This window comes from Lithobates pipiens, unplaced genomic scaffold (assembly GCF_037356315.1).
Source record: "Lithobates pipiens isolate NorthernLeopardFrog02 unplaced genomic scaffold, aLitPip1_a1.2 Scaffold_18, whole genome shotgun sequence".
In the NCBI taxonomy this organism is placed as follows: Eukaryota; Metazoa; Chordata; class Amphibia; order Anura; family Ranidae; genus Lithobates; species Lithobates pipiens.
In genome coordinates, this window is record NW_027507758.1 from 332,781,710 (window position 1) to 332,801,866 (window position 20,157).

At 39.5% G+C, this 20,157-nt stretch overlaps 1 protein-coding gene across 1 annotated transcript in view; it reads right to left on the minus strand.

Moving 5' to 3' along the window:
- LOC143988073 (dynein axonemal heavy chain 5-like) overlaps positions 1-20,157 on the minus strand; it is a 310,868-nt gene that overhangs the window by 177,572 nt on the left and 113,139 nt on the right. Inside the window, exons 30-42 of the mRNA XM_077487337.1 lie at positions 19,618-19,730; positions 18,750-18,849; positions 18,487-18,600; positions 18,166-18,297; positions 17,068-17,177; positions 15,672-15,768; positions 14,797-15,054; positions 14,064-14,156; positions 7,466-7,665; positions 2,648-2,858; positions 1,723-1,836; positions 1,407-1,541; positions 88-312 (exon numbers count right to left, since the gene is read on the minus strand). Coding sequence (XP_077343463.1) covers positions 88-312; positions 1,407-1,541; positions 1,723-1,836; positions 2,648-2,858; positions 7,466-7,665; positions 14,064-14,156; positions 14,797-15,054; positions 15,672-15,768; positions 17,068-17,177; positions 18,166-18,297; positions 18,487-18,600; positions 18,750-18,849; positions 19,618-19,730 — 1,902 coding nt within the window. The remainder of the gene's footprint in view (positions 1-87; positions 313-1,406; positions 1,542-1,722; positions 1,837-2,647; positions 2,859-7,465; positions 7,666-14,063; positions 14,157-14,796; positions 15,055-15,671; positions 15,769-17,067; positions 17,178-18,165; positions 18,298-18,486; positions 18,601-18,749; positions 18,850-19,617; positions 19,731-20,157) is intronic.

Sequence of the window (20,157 nt, forward strand, 5' to 3'; positions counted from 1 at the left end):
GCTAAACTTGCTTATCCCATATCTGATTTTCAGATGACCATCTCTTTTAGGGGTTGAAACACTAACTCATTAGTGCTGTTATTATACCATGATTATATTTTCCAGCTTCAGCCTCTGAGCTTGGGATACTGGCTCTTCCATATTCTTCCAGTGCCCTCTTGAAGAGATAGTGGAAAGCTTCATTGCCAATGTAGAATATTTTTTTAGGAGTCGAGATTGTGCCTTACGATCTTGTCTGAACTCAGAGATAGCACTTTCAAAGTCCCGTGTCCACAGGTAAAGCAGACCAAGTACCGCTACTTGTGTGGGATACTGGAAAAAAACATAATAAGGTCAGAACTACATACAGTACCTTTTGTATTCTTAGGCATTTGTCATTTCAGTTTAATCGTGTTACTTATTTATATAGAATTTACTCTTTACAAAGCACATTTAATAATTCATATAATCCATGCCTCTGTAAAAGCTTATTGCCTAATGCCCCTGCTATGACGATACGCATGAGGACACAGTAGGGAGAATTTAATTGCAGAAGAAAACTAGGTTCATTTGAGATTGATCCCTTTATTCTACCAGTATCTTTTTTACAATTTAGAAATAAGCTGTACAACACAGAAGAAACCCATTCAAACAAGGGTTTGAAATGCAATGTCCAGGTTCTTAATGGAGCTCAAACATAGGGCCAATGCTGCAAGAGTGCTTCCATTTTGTATAGAAGTGTTTTCATATTAAATTGCAGAAAATCTAAGAAGACAACTACCTAACTTTCTTGAAAAAGGAAAAAAATAGATTACATATTCCCGACATAGGTAGAAGAATTTTACATATTCATGTGACTACTCCTACACATAAACATGTTAAAGCTGTCTGTAGTGGGGCTGGGCATGCCATGGCTTTCACTGACATGCAATGATCTTAAAGCAGATTATTCTTTAGGAGCTCAGCTACTGCACATACTAGCAGCCCTTTCCAGGTTCAGAAACTGGAACAAAATTATATTTAGAGATCTAAACATCTCTGCCATAACGTGACAAAAAAAAATATAGGTTTAGATTTGATCTTGGATTTTCTATATTTAATTTATTTTTATTTTTTTTGGATGTGTGGGCTCAAATGACAACAGCATTTTACTTTTAATGAAAGTGAGAGTTATGTGTTAGTGCAGTTAAATGTCAGCGATAAAATAACAATGGTACTTGCATATATTGTCTCACTAAACTGCTGTCAGTATATGAGATAAACAGGTTGATCTTATAGTGCAGAAGATCACCGAGGGGCCAATCTGAGTTCATGTTCCCCTCCTGTTTCATGGAATAAAACACCCTGCCGTACAGTCCTGGTTTCTAATTACAGGTGTGTTTAATATTATCAGGCTCAACATGGCATGAATCATTCATTTCTAGTACCTTCTGTGCCCATTCATCTATAGCCACTCCTTGATTAATGTCTTCAATTACTTTGAAGATTCTGTTGTTCAGTGAACTACGCACATTACTGTGAAGTTTACTGAGCCAAGCTCCTAAACCAGGGCCAATGGCAACCTGCAGATTCAAAAAGGAAAAAGCATTATTGTATTCATTAAATACAGTTGCTCAGCAAATAGGAGGAAATTGTACTTTAGCATTTTCTAGCATGCACAGAACAGATCGTTTATGAAAAAATGCAGAAAAACTGGTTTTAGGGTTACAGTAGACTAGTATAGATGACTCGTTATATGACTACCTGTTCATCCAGTTGTAGACATTCACCAGCTTGTCCTGTGACTGAAACAGCATTTATTTTCTTATTCAGTTCTTTAAACGTAACTGGTTGATTTCTTTCATGAGATAAACCTGCCTGAGGGAAAAAATCCATACAAACAATTGAAATCTGGTATATGTAAGCACACAGAAAAAAAAACTGTCATTGATTGAGATGCTTACTGAATGACATCACTTTAAAACATTGTTTCAGTAATAACATTTCAATACATTTTATACTGAAACTTTAATATTTTCACCCAAAAGGGAAGGTCCGCTTGTTTGCATCCTACCCCCTCCACTGCCATATATTTTTTTTTTGGTGGGAGCAGGCATGTAGTTTTGATAGGTTCTTGGCCCCACTTCCGGTCAGATGACAATCTGAGCCAGAAGTTCGCGCCCCCTCCTTTTTCCCCCGCAGCCTTCTAGGACACATCACAGGTCCCAGAAGACTACAGAACAATTCACAAAGTGTAGCGTGGCTCGCCCATGCGCAGTAAGAAACTGGCTGTGAAGCAACAAGGCTTCACTGCCGGTTTCCCTTAGTTAAGATGCCAGTGTCTGCACCTGAAGCCGATTTAAGAATTGACTGGGGTAAGGCTGGATCCCTGGACAGGGAAGGGTCCTTATATTAAAAGCCAGCAACTACAGTATTTGTAGCTGCTGACTTTTCATTTTTTGAGGGGAGCCTGGAGTTCCTCTTTAAATACCACCTGTTGTTTCTGTCTGTGTTGTCATTGGAGACATTTCCCATGACTTCCTCTCTGTCTTGACAAGAAGTGATGGAAAATCTCCCAATTAGGGACTCAGATAGCAATAAAAACCCTGACACTTCCCTGTTCTATCAGAAACCTTTAGGCTAAGTTGACATTTTATAATTGTCTGAACACTCTATAGAAAGTACTTACAGATTTTAGAGATCTTTGAAAAATACTTTCAGTATCAGTGACATGCGTCATACTTCGCTGTCCCAAAGACAACCATCCTTCATTTCCAGATCTCACACTAAGAAAGTCAAGAATGGGACCTGCCACCTCAGCTGCCTCTTCCTCAGAGCTCACACTTTCTTCTTCCTCAACTTCCTCCACCTCTATTGACAAAATGCCACCGAACAATGACCTGTACAATTATATGTTAATAAACAAAACAAAGAATATTAATTTTGTTTCATAAAAAATAATATAATGCCACAAATCCATGCCCTAGGCTAGGAGATCCTACATACCATTAAATACTTTTATGTACATTGCTTTACATTGTGAAAAATATTTCATTTTCAAATGAAATACCGTACTCTGGACACTTTCCAAAAATGATTTATGTACAGTGCAGAGGTCTCTTAAAGATACCCAAAATCAAATAGACAGATTGAGAGACAAATAAATTTGTAAAAGGCATCATATAAGTAGCAAAACTGGCAGGCCTACATTTACTACCTGAACAATGTACCACCAGTTGGACGGGAACGATTTAGATGAATAATAGGATAACAAAGAAAATCTTCATAATCCTCATGGTGAGACTGCATGACAGGCATTCCTCAGTTAATTCTATAAGTACTTTGGATTACACAGAGTCAAGAGCTAACAAGAGCTTACCATTTTATACCCTTTTTGGATTCACCGACTTCTACACTAACATCCTTTATTTAATATAAAACTTTTGTTTACAAGTTTGTGTTAATCACTGCAAACTAATGAGTTTTCCATAGATCCTAATAGGAACACATATAGGGGTACTTGGAATCCTTTTGTTCCACAGGACCTAAAAAAGAGTTTTGGGTTACTAGTACCAATTTCTCACAACACATTGCCAGAATACAAATTTCCTACATCTTAACCCTAAGGAGGAATGACAAACAATCATGTGTACTACAGATTATAAGCATTTACTTCTCTGACCCGTGCTTTTGCCATGGGTGAGATGAATATTTATAATGCTGCTGCAGAATCTAAGGCCATTGTGTAGGGCACTTTATGAATGTAGGTTTACCCCATTGCTGATCTGACCTGTAGTAGGTTTATAACACAAAGGATAGTACAATCTTTATGATTATTTACGTGTTTTATGAAAATCTGAGGATCATGAAAGTGGTGATTTTTATTTTACAGGCCAGAATTATGCTAGATAATGATTAGAATGCACCACCACCTGTTAACTTCCTTTTACTCTTTGCTACACAACCATTATTGGTGCAGTTTTTGGTTTGTACAGACCACACAATGGTCATGTGGTATGGGTGGAAAGAGCAATTATAACAATTCTTGGATATAAAGATACTGTATATGGGTTTATAATTTGCATATTTTGGTGGTTTTCTGTTCAAAGAATAAATATCTTTGTTAGGGGCTGTTGGAAGGCGCAACATCAGTAAGATCAGACATTTATACATTTTTACTCTCTGGTTATCATAGGGCCAGATGGCACGCTGGAGGTCATCTTGAAGCACCAGGCAAATCAGTTTACACAGAAGGGTGTGTGTAACAAGTTGCAAATGGGAATTAATCTCCTGAAGGATGTTCTCACATAGGCCTTCTGATGTGATGTGGGGGAGGGGGGGGGGTTAGGGAAGCATCGGCTCAGACCTCCTGGGGAAAATTTTAATGACCGATTTCCTGACTTGCAACAACATCAAAGGAACAAGATGTGGACTGGAATATTGACCTGGGTCAGGGCAGTTCTTCACAGAGTAATGCTGCCCCCTTGTGGAAGACAGTAACATACTTCCTGGAGGATGTTTGGGGTAATAACATACTTCCTGGTTATTAGGAAAGACAGCCCCTTATAGCTTCTCAGTGGACAGAGCACTACATTAGCAGGCAGAGGGTGTTTGTGTGGGTTGTGTCTGTGAGTGCTTTAAAATGTGGGGGCCAATAATGAAGGCCCCCTCTTTCTCAATGAGCCCAGCTGAGAGACACAGAACACTGAGGAAGGACTTACAAAGCATATCATCTCTGCTATTTTATTTTATATGCTCTGTATTATTATTTTAGTTTTCTATATTGTTATTTCTACTTTCTTTGCAAATAAATAAGACCTTTGTTTCTTTGAGCATTGTGTTTATTTTTATAGCTAACATTGTTATTGTACCATCACCATTAATATCATTAGAGCTTTGATAGACTAGCTAATCATAGGAACAGACAGGATAATACATACTGATATGTAGAAAAGTTGAGCTGGCTCAGCGTAAAACCATTAGATGGTACCTGTTTTAAGGTAGATCTGCTTATTAACTATTGCTCTCCTTGATGCAATCAGAAGATTGTCCAGAAGAAACAGTCTAGAAAATTTCACGTAATCTTGCTGTTAGAGTATTCATGACTTGAACCTGGGGGCTGATTTGGCCCACTGGACTCTGAAACTAAATTATCAATTTGGTGAACTCACTCTTAGAGGTATTTGAGGCACATTTATAAAGCAGTAAATGTGACATTCATCAAACATTCGCTGCAAGTAAATCAATCACTATAATTTAAAGTAGAAGTTCTCCCTAATATTAAAATCTCTAAATCTACTTACAGCCACAATCTAAGACTAATCTAGCTAGCCCTGTAAAGAATAAATCGGTATACATATCTTTTCTGAAGCCGCTTCGGTCCGGTCTCACGCTGAGCTGTCAGAAGGTGGCTTCTCCATGTAGGTATGTGCAGATGAGGCAGCCGACAACGGAAGCCCCATAGTAATTCTATAAGTGACATCACTTCCCAGGCATTTCACAGCCGTCGTCGGCTGTCTCCTCTACAGAGCTTCTGCCGCTGGAGACCGGACCGGAACAGCTTCAAAAAAGGTATGTATAGTGGTTTCTGTACAGGGCTAGAGATTTTAGTATTAGGGTGAACTTGCACTTTAAAACACATGAACCAGGAATATACACCTGCAGTAAATGTTTGGTGAATGTCATATTTACCACTATATAAATACAGTATACCCCTTAAAGTATATCTAAACTTTGGATTGCAACTTACTAGTTCTTAAATGTGCTGACTTAACAGTACTGTATCTATGGATGTACAGTATTTTCACCCTAGGACAGGAATATACAGAATAGATATCCCTCATCCTCATATCCATACCATAGAAGGGCACAATGTAAACTGAAAACAGTCGCAGCAGAGGAAGGCTAACCATACACATATACAGGGGTTGGACAAAAATATGGAAACACTACATCATTTGCAGGTGTGAAGGTGACAACATGTTTCATGTGGAAAGCGGAAGTGATGTAACATTCTTTTGCTTCCGCTGTGTGATGAAACACCTAGTTAACGGAGGGGAAGCCTCACTTTTGTCATTCACTGCATGCGCTGCTAGTAATATTGAGTCATGTCAGAGCTTACCGAGCTTCAAAATAGGGCAAATTGTTGGTGCCCACTTAGCTGGTGTCTCGAGGTACAGTATCAAAGGTTATGAAGGCATATACAGTCTCCAGGGAAAATGTTGTCTGATAAGCATAAGCGCGGTCTACGTGGTCAACTGAATGGGAGCCTGGTCCCCTGGCTGGGGACCAGGCTCCCAACCCATTTATTTCTAAAAATTTCGGGATGGTGGTACAACTTCTAATTGATCTTATTCATTCATCAATATTGTTTGTAGAGGCATAATTTTCAACTGAAAAAGTGAGACAAAAGGACATTGTGACCTGGATTTATGCATGAAGAGTGGTATCAGATTCCATTGTCCACCATCCAAGACTTATATTTGTTAATTCCCAGGAGAATTCAGGCCGTCTTGGGTGCCAAAGGTGGTCCAGCACCATATTAGATAACGATTTTATTCTTTTACCATACTTGTTTTCATAATTTTGTCTAACCCCTGTACATTTCTAATAGATTTCTAGCACAGATGGAGGCATCTCCCTTGCTGACTATTGTATTCACAAAATTCCCACATGTGGCTGTCTGAAAATGCAAACTGTGACTGCATCTGATTGAATATTCTGCCAATACTTTTCCACTTGGCTCCTTCAATTTTTTTGTCGAAATCTGTTGAGCTAGGTGGTGTTGACAAGGCTGCCCAAAGCTCAAATTTTGGATGATGCAGCATGATTAAGTCAAATTTCAATTTGTGTTGGGCAGGCTGAAGAGTTTACAGGGATTTAAGAACTTGTATTATTAGGCATTTATTTGAACTGATTAAAAAGATAAAACAACTTTGTGTTTTTGCTATATTGCTTTTTGAGTTGTGTCTGTAATTTGACATGAAACGGCAGTACTCCACAGCAATACAGTCACAAATAATTGTCTTCCTTGTCTGTCTACAATCTGATTGCTTAGTGGTTTGCATATCTTTACGGTTTAATGAACTGCCTTGATCTGTCTATCAGACCTTTCTAGAAAAATAGGACAAATAAGTACTTGTCAAAAGCTTTAAGGGCCTCCTTTACCAACACTCTGATGATGGGCAATAAAGTAAATTGCTTTGAGACACATTTATATGATGTTATCAAACTGCTGTAATGTTTTTGTTAAAAAATGTAATAATCGTAAAAATAAAGGTAAAATAGAATTCATCATTTTATAATCAATCATACAATAAATCAAGCTCTCAGACAAGTAATACTATTCATTTATATCATTCTACAAAGATCTAATATTTTTGAAAAGCAAGGAAAGTGTTAAAAATACCCCGCGAGAGGATGGCACAAGATATTATTATTACGTGCGCATATTGCTTTTACTTTACAGAAACAACACACATTTGTTTTCCATCAAGACATATGGTACCTCAAATGATGCTGAAGATATTTAATATCACAAGGGCGGCTGAGCACAGACACTAGTGCCAAATCTGACAGGAAGTAGAAGCGAGAGAAAGCTTGTCTCATCCTGCCAAGGTAAGAATTCAGAGAGGAAAAACAGATTTCTAGCTCCTGGTAGAAGTGCCTAAAAAGAACTTCTTTAGGGACATCGCCTGTGCAGCAGCACTGTGTGGAAAAACATATTAAGTCAAAAATTTAATTAGTTACTACAGATAAGACCATTGCAACAAACATGATTTTCAATCATCCGTATTTTACTGCAGGTTATCAATTTGGTGGCTGCTTTCGTTTTCTTATTTTCTCCTGACAGTTTTGTGAATAAAACACTTCCTGCTGCTGGGTGGCTGTTCTCACTCATCCCACTGTATTTAAAGAGCGACCATGTTTGTCACCCCGGGATGCTCTCATGATCTGTACTATAAATACTTCCTCTCTTCATATCTATTACATAGGGATTTTTTTTAGTTTACAGGAGATAGATTGGAAAAAAGGTAATATTGCTTGTGATTTTCAGTTCAGCTCCCGTGACCTGCATTTTTGACAAGATTAACAAGAATTTTCTTTAGGCCCCTTTCACACATGCGGACATTATGACCGTATTTCATCCATCCGTTTGCGGATGAAATACAGACATACATGCATTCCTATGGGATAGCGGGTGTCTGCGGATGAACATCCGCAGACACCCGATATCGTCCGCCTCCGCTATTGTCCGATTCTGCAGACAGAGGAAAATCCTATTTTTCTATTCGTCTGCAGAGCGGATCGGATGAACACGGACAGACGGTCCGTGTTCATCCGATCCCCCATAGAGGAGAACGGAGGGCTGACAGGGTGGTCCCTGCACAGTGTGCAGGGACTGCCCTGTTATCCGTCGGCTCAGCGGGGACAACGGAGCGATCCCCGCTGAGCAAGCGGACCATCACGGGGCGGATCATTACTGATCCGTCCCGTGTGAAAGGGGTCTTATTTGTTAACATTTTTTAGCCACCACATCTATGGACTGGTAAGCTGCATTATATAAAATGTTTGTTCTGGGGTTTAGATATTCTTTAAAGATCATCTGTCATTAAAAAGGCATTAACAAACAGTTATGAAGTATGACATATTTCAGAATTCATTTACTTATGCAAATCATGTGTTGCGTCTCAAACCTAACATTCCAAGAAAGTGATTGTATGTGTTGGTGAATATCGGTTGTGTTGGTACACATTGCTGCTATTACTTGCTGAGATTCAGGGCTGGGACAAGGTGGGGGACATGAAGCGGGAGAGGGAACTACTTGCGGCATCACATACAGGAGAAACTATCCTGGCTGTCAGAAGATTTGCTGGAGACCACAACACCAATCACTGTCCTCCCTCAGAAGTCTCCAAAGCTTGCCCCAACAGTTTAGAACAGTGGTCATCATCCCTGTCCTCAGGGCCCACTAACAGACAAGGATTGCAAGATAACTGAAATACATCACAGGTGATATCATTTGCTGCTCAGTAAATGCAGAATTCTAGTCTGCATCTCCCCAAGGTAATGCATAAAACCTGGCCTGTTAGTGGGCCCTGAGGACAGGGTTGATGACCACTGCTTTAGAGTGAAGGCTGTATCTCCTCCCCCTCCTGTGTCCCATCTGTTCCATCTTCCAACCTCTAGCATGTTCTGAGGTAAACCTGCCTTGCACCCACCAGCGTTGAAAAAGAAAGTTATCCACAATGAATGTAAGGTTTTTGAGAAGACTTAACGTATGTACGTATGTAGGTGTCTGTACATGGGCATCTGTGTATGTATGAGTATATTAATTTATATATGTGTGTTTGTGCATATGTATGTACTGTATGGATGAGTGTGCATGTGTTTATGTAGACATGTCTGTATTTCTGTGAATGTATATATTTACTGTATATACAGTATCTCACAAAAGTGAGTACACCCCTCACATTTTTGTAAATATTTTATTATATCTTTTCATGTGACAACATTGAAGAAATTACACTTTGCTACAATGTAAAGTAGTGAGTGTGCAGCTGGTATAACAGTGTAAATTTGCTGTCCCCTCAAAATAACTCAACAAACAGCCATTAATATCTAAACCACTGGCAACAAAAGTGAGTACACCCCTAAGTTAAAATGTCCAAATTTTGTCCCAAAGTTTCAATATTTTGTGTGGCCACCATTATTTTCCATTTGTCTTAACCCTCTTAGGCATGGAGTTCACCAGAGCTTCACAGGTTGCCACTTGAGTCCTCTTCCACTCCTCTGTGACGACATCACGGAGCTGCTGAATGTTAGCGATCTTGCGCTTCTCCACCTCCCATTTGAGGAATGCCCACAGATGCTCAATAGGGCTTAGGTCTGGAGACGTGTTGGAAGGAGATGGGAGTTGTGATGTCATGATTCATACTTGTTGATGATCTCTTGGTTGGATTAGGCCTCATGTACACTGCTGCTGGTAAACAGATGTTTAGGAGCAGCTGGGCATGTTTTTCAGCTGCCCCTGAACTCTCCTCTGTTATCTTATCAGTACATGTACACAGGGTCGTTTAGAGTCTTTTCTAGGCAGTTGAGTTTAGAAGCTTTTTTTTTTTTTTTACAGACGCTTCTAGAAGCAAACGCGGCTAAACGTGGCATGTAAACGTGGCTAAACGGACGTTTTTAGACACCGGTTTCTAGCTGTCAAGTTAAATCGTTAAGGAGAAGTTAAACAACATCCTGTGTACATGAAGCCTAACCCTCTCTATTGCCTTAATTTACCCTAGTTGCTGCAAGTGCATTATTTTAGCTTTAATAAACTTTTTAGTAAACTTATTATGCAATGAGTCTTCTCTATGTTTAACCATATAGCAGAATGACTTCGGCAAAGTGGTCTGTCAGACGCGAGTAGAGGAGAGCCAATCGGCTGCACCTCTGACAGGGGGGTCTGTGCTGATCGATTATCAGCGCAGCCCCCCCTCCCGAGGATGCCCACACTGGACCACCAGGGATGCCACCAGACCACCAGGGATGCCCAGCACCAGTTATGCCATCCTAGACCACCAGGGATGGCAGTCAGTGCCCTACAATGGATGGCAATCACTGCCCACAATGGATGCCAATCAGTGCCTACAATGGGCATCACTGATTGGCATGCTTTGTTTGGCATTGATTGGCATCCATCAGTACAATACTTTACACTACAATGGCACCTATCAGTGCCCATCCATGTCACCTATCAATGCCCATCTGTGCCGCCTATCAGTGCCTATTTGTGACACCTATCAGTGCCCATCCTTTTCGCATATCAGTGCCACCTATCAGTGCCACATATCAGTGCCCATCAGTGCCGCCTTATCAGTGGCCATCAGTGCAGCCCCATCAGTGCCCATCAGTGAAGGAAAAAAACTTACTTATTTACAAAGATTTGTAACTGAAACAAAAATAAAACATATTTTTTTTCAAACGTTTCATTTTTTTTATTTGCTTAGCAGAAAATAAAAATCCCAGAGGCGATCAAATATCATAAAAAGAAAGCTCTATTTGTGGGAACAAAATGATAAAAAAATTTGTTTGGGTACAGTGTAGCATGACTGCGCAATTGTCATTCAAAATGCGACAGTGCTGAAAGCTGAAAATTGGTCTGGGCAGGAAGGTGTATGCCCTGTATTGAAGTGGTTAAACCCCACACATACACCAAGTGGAGAGGCCAGGCTGGAGCGTGCAGGGCTGGGAAGCTAATTAGAGGCTGCTGGACTGATCCATCGAGAAGGTTGGGTTACATACAGGAGGAATCCACATATCTGTTCACCTCATGTGATATATGATCTCTTATAACTTGGAGATCATTGGGATCTGGTAAGCTGCACATTTAATTATATTTGGAAAAACGGATTGAAAATATTCTTTCACTGGAAGTGGTTCACTTGATTCTATATAAAGATTTGAACATGGATTGAAATGAAAACACCAGGACACTTTATATGTATATTTTTTTTGGTGAAAAAATATAAAAAAATAATTTTTTGATGAATATTATTTTTGGATAAAAAATCTTCTGATGAATTTGGATTCACATTATGTTATTATGTTTGTTTAATCACATGGTGGTAATTTTGTGTTTGTTCACAATACTTCACTTTATTGATTCACATAAGACAGCGCATATCTTTTATATTTTGAGCACCATATCTTGACCTCCTCATATTCAAGGCGTAGTAAAAGTGCAACAGTCTTACCTATATTTAGCACAAGGTTTTTCTATACTATTTAGGTCTGGATATATGCTTGGCCAGTCCATCACCTTTACCCTCAGCTTCTTTAGCAAGGCAGTGGTCGTCTTGGAGGTGTGTTTTGGGTCATTATCATGTTGGAATACTGCCCTGCAGCCCAGTCCCTGAAGGGAAGGGATCACGCTTTGCTTCAGTATGTCACAGTACATGTTGGCATTCATGGTTCCCTCAATGAACTGTAGCTCCCCAGTGCCAGTAGCACTCATGCAGCCCCAGACCATGACACTCCCACCACTATGCTTGACTGTAGGAAAGACACCCTTGTCTTTGTACTCCTCACCTGGTTACTGCCACACACGCTTGACACCATCTGAGCCAAATAAGTTTATCTTGTTCTCATCAGACCGCAGGACATGGTTCCAGTAATACATGTCCTTAGTCTACTTGTCTTCAGCAAACTGTTTGCGGGCTTTCTTGTGCATCATCTTTAGTAGAGGCTTCCTTCTGGGATGACAGCCATGCAGACCAATCTGATGCAGTCTGCAGCTTATGGTCTGAGCACTGACAGGCTGACCCCCCCCCCCCCCCCCACACCTCTTCAATCTCTGCAGCAATGCTGGCAGCACTCACACATCTATTTCACAAAGACAACCTCTGGATATGACACTGAGCATGTGCACTCAACTTCTTTGGTCGATCATGGAGAGGCCTGTTCTGAGTGTAACCTGTCCTGTTAAACCGCTGTATGGTCTTGGCCACCGTGCTGCAGCTCAGTTTCAGGGTCTTGGCAATCTTCTTATAGCCTAGGCCATCTTTATGTAGAGCAACCATTCTTTTTTTCAAATCCACAGAGAGTTCTTTATCCATGAGGTGCCATGTTAAACTTCCAGTGACCAGTATGAGAGAGTGAGAACACCAAATTTAACACACCTGCTCCCCATTCACACCCTAGACCACAGGTGTCCAACTGGCGGCCCTCCAGTTGTTGCAAAACTACAAGTCTCACAAGGCATTGTAAGGCTGACAGTTACAAGCATGACTCCCACAGGTAGAGGCATGATGGGACTTGTAGTTTTGCAACAGCTGGAGGGCAGTCAGTTTGACACCCCTGCCCTAGACCTTGTAACTCTAACGAGTCACATGACACTGGGGAGGGAAAATGGCTAATTGGACCCAATTTGGATATTTTTCACTTAGGGGTGTACTCACTTTTGTTGCCAGCGGTTTAGACATTAATGGCTGTGTGTTGAGATATTTTGAGGGGACAGCAAATTTACACTGTTATACAAGCTGTACACTCACTACTACATTGTAGCAAAGTATCATTGCTTCAGTGCTGTCACATGAAAAGATATAATAAAATATTTTAAAAAATGTGAGGGGTGTAGTCAATCTTGTGAAATACTGTATGTATGTGTGTGTATACTGTATGTATTTGAGAGTATGTGTGAGTGCATGTATCTATGTAAGTGTGTGGGTGTGTGTGTGTAGAGGGGGGAGTGAATCATAAGGGTGCTGTGCATTAGGGTGTATATTGGCTGTTACTTACTCCTGACCTTTGTGCACTGTATGTTACAAACGCCTGTCCCCTGCAATCTTTTTGTTACATACTCCTGACCTATACTCTGTATGTTATACACTCCTAGCCACTGCACTCTTTACATTACATAGTCCGTAACCCTGCACCCTGTATGTTATACACTCCTGACCCTTGCAATGTATGCATGATACAGCTTGGTAACCAGCACTCTATATGGTATACACTCCTGAGCCCTGCATCTTGTACGTTACTTACTCCAGAGCACTGTACTCTTTGCATTACACACTCCTCATCTCGTCACTCCGTACAGTACACATGTGATCCCTGCACTCTGTACATTTTCCCCTGTACTCTTTGCATTATTTGCTTCAAACTCCTGCACGATGTATGTTACACACTCCTGACCCTTATACATTTCATACTTTTCATGCCAATCAGGCGTGCACATTGTGCATGCGTAAGATGACTCGGAACGCACATCGCAAAGTAAGGGGGTGTAATTTATCATTTTCTGGACACTGGATGACCTTGTCCCAGCAATGCTAATGTTTGGGGTGTAGCCCAAAATTTTGGAACTAGATGCACAGAATTACAAATTGTTTGGCAGGTAAAACTGCTTATGTTTAAACCTTTATGTTTATGCAATCGGTGTGTTTAGCTCTTTGCCTCATATTCAGTTTTGGCAGGTAAAACAGTTATATCTCTATATATATATATATATATATATATATATATATATATATATATATATATATATATATATATATAAAAACATAGCTTAAACATATCATAACATTGATTTGATTATAATTTCCATTTAGTTTCACCTGTAGAACATTTTTTGTTTTGAATGCAGAGATCATCATCACAGTCCATCGTCTGTTGACTTTAGCAAATCTTCTTGCATCCTGAGGTAGCTCCTGATTGGAAAAAAAAAAAAAAGAACAGTAACACTGAAAACCTAGACATATTATTGTATATAATACTAAGAATTGAATCTGATGTATTATTAAATATTTTTGTTAAAAATCCATTGTACCCTAAAGATCAGAAGCAGGGGGAGATTCATTAAAACTTAAAAAAGAAAATGAGATATTAGCCACTGTAACCAATCAGAATTCTTGTTTAATCTGTACATACAGAGAAAAAAAACTTGATTTGTTGGTTGATTCCTTGCTACTGCCAACAGCTAGATTAGTGTGTACAGTATCTCTACTTTAGCTTCAGTTACACCAATATGTTGCATTTCTTAGAATAAAATCAAATATATTTCCAGGTCCCTACATTTAGTAATGGATATGGCTTGATCACCACCTCCTATAGACCTTTAGCAAGAAGTGAAACCCTCTCTCATAGATCATTATATTATCTGATAAACAACAATTCCATCAGTTAAAGTCGATGGTTGTTATAGAACTGTAGTATTTAGACTGGGATGTGCTATAATGGTGGAAAATCTACTTGCCCAACAATATTTAGAGCAAACTAATAATATTCAATAGAACTAAAATCTTGAAGCCCTGATTTTACATAAAACATGCAAAAATGTACTTAATTTACCTGGATTATGCTTGGATTATTGTATATTTCTTCAAGGTGCTGCCAAAGCTCTTGGACTTCTATCCACAGCTCTAACACCTCACCAACATTCTTCAGCTTCTCTGCCCAGGTTGTGGCCTCTTCTCTGAGGGGATCAATTTCCTTTGAGGTCAACATCTGTGCAAGAAGTACTTGGGCATCTTCCATTTCTTCCAGTAGGAGCATAGAATCTTCCTTCACCAACACTACCTTGTTTTTGTAAGGCTTGAAGTTCAACACCTGTGTGCATGAAATTCACAATAAACAGAATGTTAGTTTGGAAGGCTGCATGGACCTTTGTTTTGCAGCTGTCTGGAATTTAGTACTAGGGGGAGCAGCATTGTATTAAGCAGGTGTAACATTAGTGTGGAACAAAGAAATCTGCTTAAGAGGCTAGATTATATCAATAACCAGGACTGTATTTCAATAGCAGGGGTCGTTCCAAAAATATCAGTATCTTCAAGTTAACCAAGACATAAGGTTGCAGTCTGATTTTTTTTCATTTTAGGAGCACAGAACCACTGCATATGGTGCACAGCCCCCCTAATCCAGGCGTCTGGCCCCTACAAGTAGGGTGCCGTACGAATGGATTGTACCTTAATTTGCTATCAAAAATTGTGTGCTGTGGTCAGATATGCTTGATATAAGCAAGACATTTTTTTACATTGATAAAAAAAAGAACAAAAACTCAGCTAAAATTAAAATGTTATCTTCTTTGTGGTGAAACGATGGAAACCACAGAACAAAGTTGCCCTAGGTTGAAAAAAGGAGTAGTATTAGAAAATTGAAATATTTATCAGTGGAGATTTGGCTTGCGTTTTTATGATACCGCTTATAATTGCACAACCACGATGTACCTGTTCACTCCATTCCTCTTCAACTTTCCTCATTTTAATCTCTAGATCCATTTCCTTCTTTGCTGCTTTTGCTATGGATGTTAATTGATTCTGGAACCTATATTAAAAGAGAAAGTGTTAATCGGTGATACATTTTTGATTACTTTCCTTCATATCTGCTTTGAAAGCCTACTTTGGAGGTCCTAAATATGTAACCTCTACCAAAATTGTCTAAAGAGTCCTCCTTCAAGTCTGCCTCAGACTTGTTAGGAAGACAATGTTCTCGGCCTGAGCCTGATTTCTGAGAATATGGAAAGTTAATATTAGAGTAGGTCACCATGACTTAGAAAAATGTCTGTGCCCGGTGTGTAAATAAATGTTACCTCTTGTGTTACCTTGAGTTGTGAAGCGATCAGGCCATTTATTATAGTACAGTCCAACTTTAAGACAATTTTCAGATTATCCTAGCTGCATTAAATATGTTTAACGATTTTTAAATACAGTATATCCTAACTGGACTAGTAAACATTTTTTTTATATATTTGTTGCATTTTAAGACCTTACGCACACTGGGCATTTAGCCCTGGTGCATGGGGCTCTGGCATTTAGCTGTGGGCAGAGGTGGCCCCTTCAGCCCTACTACTGATAGCTGTCAATCTCTATCAAAGACTAAGAGCTTCTGCAGTCAGATGGAGTTGTATGGTGTATCCATCAGTACAAACATATATATATATATATAAAACAATATGCGCTCAGGAATGAATGCCCAGAACAGCATTACATTCTGGTCCAGGCATTCATCCATGGGGCATATAGCCCTGAACATTTGTACCACTAGGTTTAAGCCTCGTAAACACTACTGCCACTGAGTTGAATGAAAAAACCTTACAGCTCAGGTTGGACCCACTGTACTAACAATCCGTTAGTACAGCGATCTCCCCTGCTGTTCTATTGTGTTCTGATAGGGGGATGCCCCCTGCCAGAACACTCTAGTCAGAGCTCTCAACCATTGCCTGGGATCACTGATCGGGAGCCAGTCGGCAGACATTTTTCGGTCATGACTGTTTGACAGAAGCCGGCTTCTGTCGGACCTTATGCTGTACACACACACCAAATGTTGTCCGGTCTCTATTGAGAGATGCCATCTGACATTCGGCCCGTGTGTACTAGGCTTTAGATAATTGCTTCAGCTTTAATCTTTTCCCTCTGATAGCAATTAGCTTGCTTCAGCCATTTTAAAACTTGATTTGCTTTAGCCAGGGTGGTGTAAATGTTTAAGTTCATATATAAAATAATATTTATAGTATGAAATGAACAGTTTACTGCATATAGCATTGAAGGTTATAGCAGAGAAGTTACCAAATATTGCTTTGTTTTATATATGCTTTGACTAAGATAAAAAAAAAATTCAACATACTTCAACAATCCGATGTCCAGAACGTGGGACACTTTAAAGACATTTGCTTCAAGGGGGAAAGAGCTTCCAGTAACTGCCATTACTTGAAGCCAATGACGGTTCCTGATTTCCTAAACATAAAAGACACATACTAAACATGTTTTATAAGAATTACAATTATTACTATTAGTTTATTGGTTCCATTATACACCACAGTGATCTGTTTGCACATTCAAAATTCAAAAGGAAACACAATGCATGGCTTTGAACACAATCACAAATGATTAAAAACAGCACATTTTAGTAACCCAGTGACTACATCAGCAGCAGAAAATTAGCATATGCAGGGGTGGACTGACAACTCATGGGGCCCCTGGGCAATAGGAGATTATGGGGCCCCCGGGCAATAGGAGATTATGGGGCCCCCAGGCAATCAGAGATTATGGGGCCACACAGTATACAATCACACAGTATACACAGACATGTTTCTATTGGCTGAAAAGGTACTGTAGAGGTGGGGGGCAGCTATAATCTCAGGATTTTTAGACCAAAAGGATGTCGGTAAGGGACATTTCAGAGACAGATGTAAAAAAAAAACCACAGATTTTTACATACTGTCCCTGGTTTTACTGAGGCTGGCAACCCTGATGGGGCCCCCTAGTGGCATGGGGCCCTCGGGCAGTGCCCAAGTGGCCCAATGGTCAGTCCGCCCCTGAGCATATGTTAAAATACATACATAAACAAAGGATACACTAAATAAAAACTGTGTGCCAAATTCAGACAAGATATAAAGGCACCTAAAAGAACACAAAAATCTTGACTTTTCCTGATACACTGTGCGTAATCTAGACTAATTCTTGCTCCCAAATGTCCTTATTGGACCTGTAATGTGATGGGTGGCCTCACTGATAAAAAAGGGTGGTATGGGAACAGGGGCAGGGCCTGCGTGTGATTTGTAATGTAACATATGCATATCATTTTGACTACTATCATATGAGTCTGTCCAATGGAGGTCTGTTAAGCAGATTGCTGTGGCTGTCACCAAATATTTACTACACGCTAATGGTTTTTCTTTTTAATTATAAAAAGAATATACCATTTTACTTTTAATTACAATACCTTAGATTTAAATTCATGTAGAAGTGGAAATACATCTTCGTAGAATTTGATTTCATGAGCCATTTCAATGTATGCATCCCAGTCCTTCAGTTTATCATTCCAGACTTGACATTCAGACCAATATTCCTCAATCTTTAAAGAAAGAAACAAATGTAGCTATAAGTAAAATGTATTATTATAAACCAAATACTTTAATTTAAATAAATATACTGAACTTGTAAGTATCTGCCATTATGTTTCAAAATAAAGTGCATTACCGTATTATATTTTATAACTCTAATTGAACAGTCAGTAAATCATTATAAAGAAAACATTCCATACCTCCTGATTACTTATTGTCAGATCTACATCTGCCCACAGAGTGTTCCTGAACCTCTGGTCAAAGCCAATGAACTTCTGAAACAGGATATATAATGTTCCCAGTAGGCGCAGGTCCTAAAAAAATGTAACACAAGATTAAATATGGAAAAACACGTAAATATTAGGAAACATTAACATTAAGTTAAAAAATTAACGTCAGCTGTCATTACCATAACATGCTTCCTTGGTCCCTTAATTTTATTGATTAATGACTTTTACTATACCTTTCCAGTCCTGTCCAGCTCTGGGAATGTCTTTGGAACTATATTGAATAACCTTTGCACGGAATTCAATGTATTCCTTTTAGCATCGTAGATTTGGTATCTGCAAAAAGAAAAAAACACGTGCAATGGGGCACGATTGTGTAAGAACAGTTTTGTATACTTAATATTGCTGAACCAAATAATTAAAATTTGACATTTTTTTTATCTTGTTTCTCTAGGGAAGAACAGCTTTTATTACGCCTATGACATCAACACCAGGCTTGCAAAATTTTTTCAAGGTCATCTGTTAGAAGGAGGGATAAGGAGGATGTCCTGCATTAATTCCTATTGAGAAATATATTCCCTCAGAACTGCATCTCCCAACAGCCATTTCCCTACTCACAGTGTGTGGGTAGGATCTTGGAAGTCAAGGCAGCAGCTTGCTTTGCAGGGAAAAAAATAAAAAATAAAAAAATAAACACAGGTGTGAGGCACAGAGAGGGATGAGGATAGGCAGTTCTGTAGTCCAGCAGAGGAGAACACAGTCACCTTGCTTGCCTCAAATTACTGTTGGTAATCTGATTTTACAATTTTCTGTAATTCATTATAAGCTCGTTTTTAAATTACTTTTCCAATGCTTTTTGTACCACATATAATTATGATTTCAAATGCAATTTGACAACATTTTGTGTATAGTTAATGGCATTTCTATTTAAAGCTACAGATCTAGGTAGAGAGATAAAAATACACCATTTTATAGGATTCATTTATTTTTCTATATATAGTATCTTTGGATTGCTAGCATTTTGTAGTCTGTAGAAAAAGAAATGGCATATTGTAGATTGATAACACCTTACTAAAATAAATAATGGAATAGGCAGATTCTTACTTCTCATTGAAATCATGCAGTCGAGCCACAGCCTCTTCTGGCTTTACTCCAGGAGCTGCTGGGCCTTGTGTATCAAAGCGATTGCGAAACTGGATCACCTCTACAACAAAACTCTTTAAAAAAGAATGAACATAATTGCATTAGATAAAAGTACATTTTAATTGATAATTTTTTATATGTATTGTCTCTAAATGGGAGGAATGGGGATGTGCCTGACCCCCAAGATCCCAGCCGCCTGAAAGAGGGAGGTGTGAGCAGCTGAGCAGAGGGAGCCGAGCGAATGTAAACTTCCAGGAGGTAAGCTCAGCTAGCAGTACATTGTGGATTCGTTTACTGTGCCCTCCTGACCTCCCTGGTGTGTGCCCTCCTGATCCCGTACTGTGCCCTCCTGACCTCCCGGGTGTATGCCCTCTTGACCTCCCTGGTGTGTGCCATCCTGACCCCGTACTGTGCCCTCCTGACCTCCCTGATGTGTGCCCTCCTGACCCCGTACTGTGCTCTCCTGACCTCCCCGCTGTGTGCCCTCCTGACCTCCCTGGT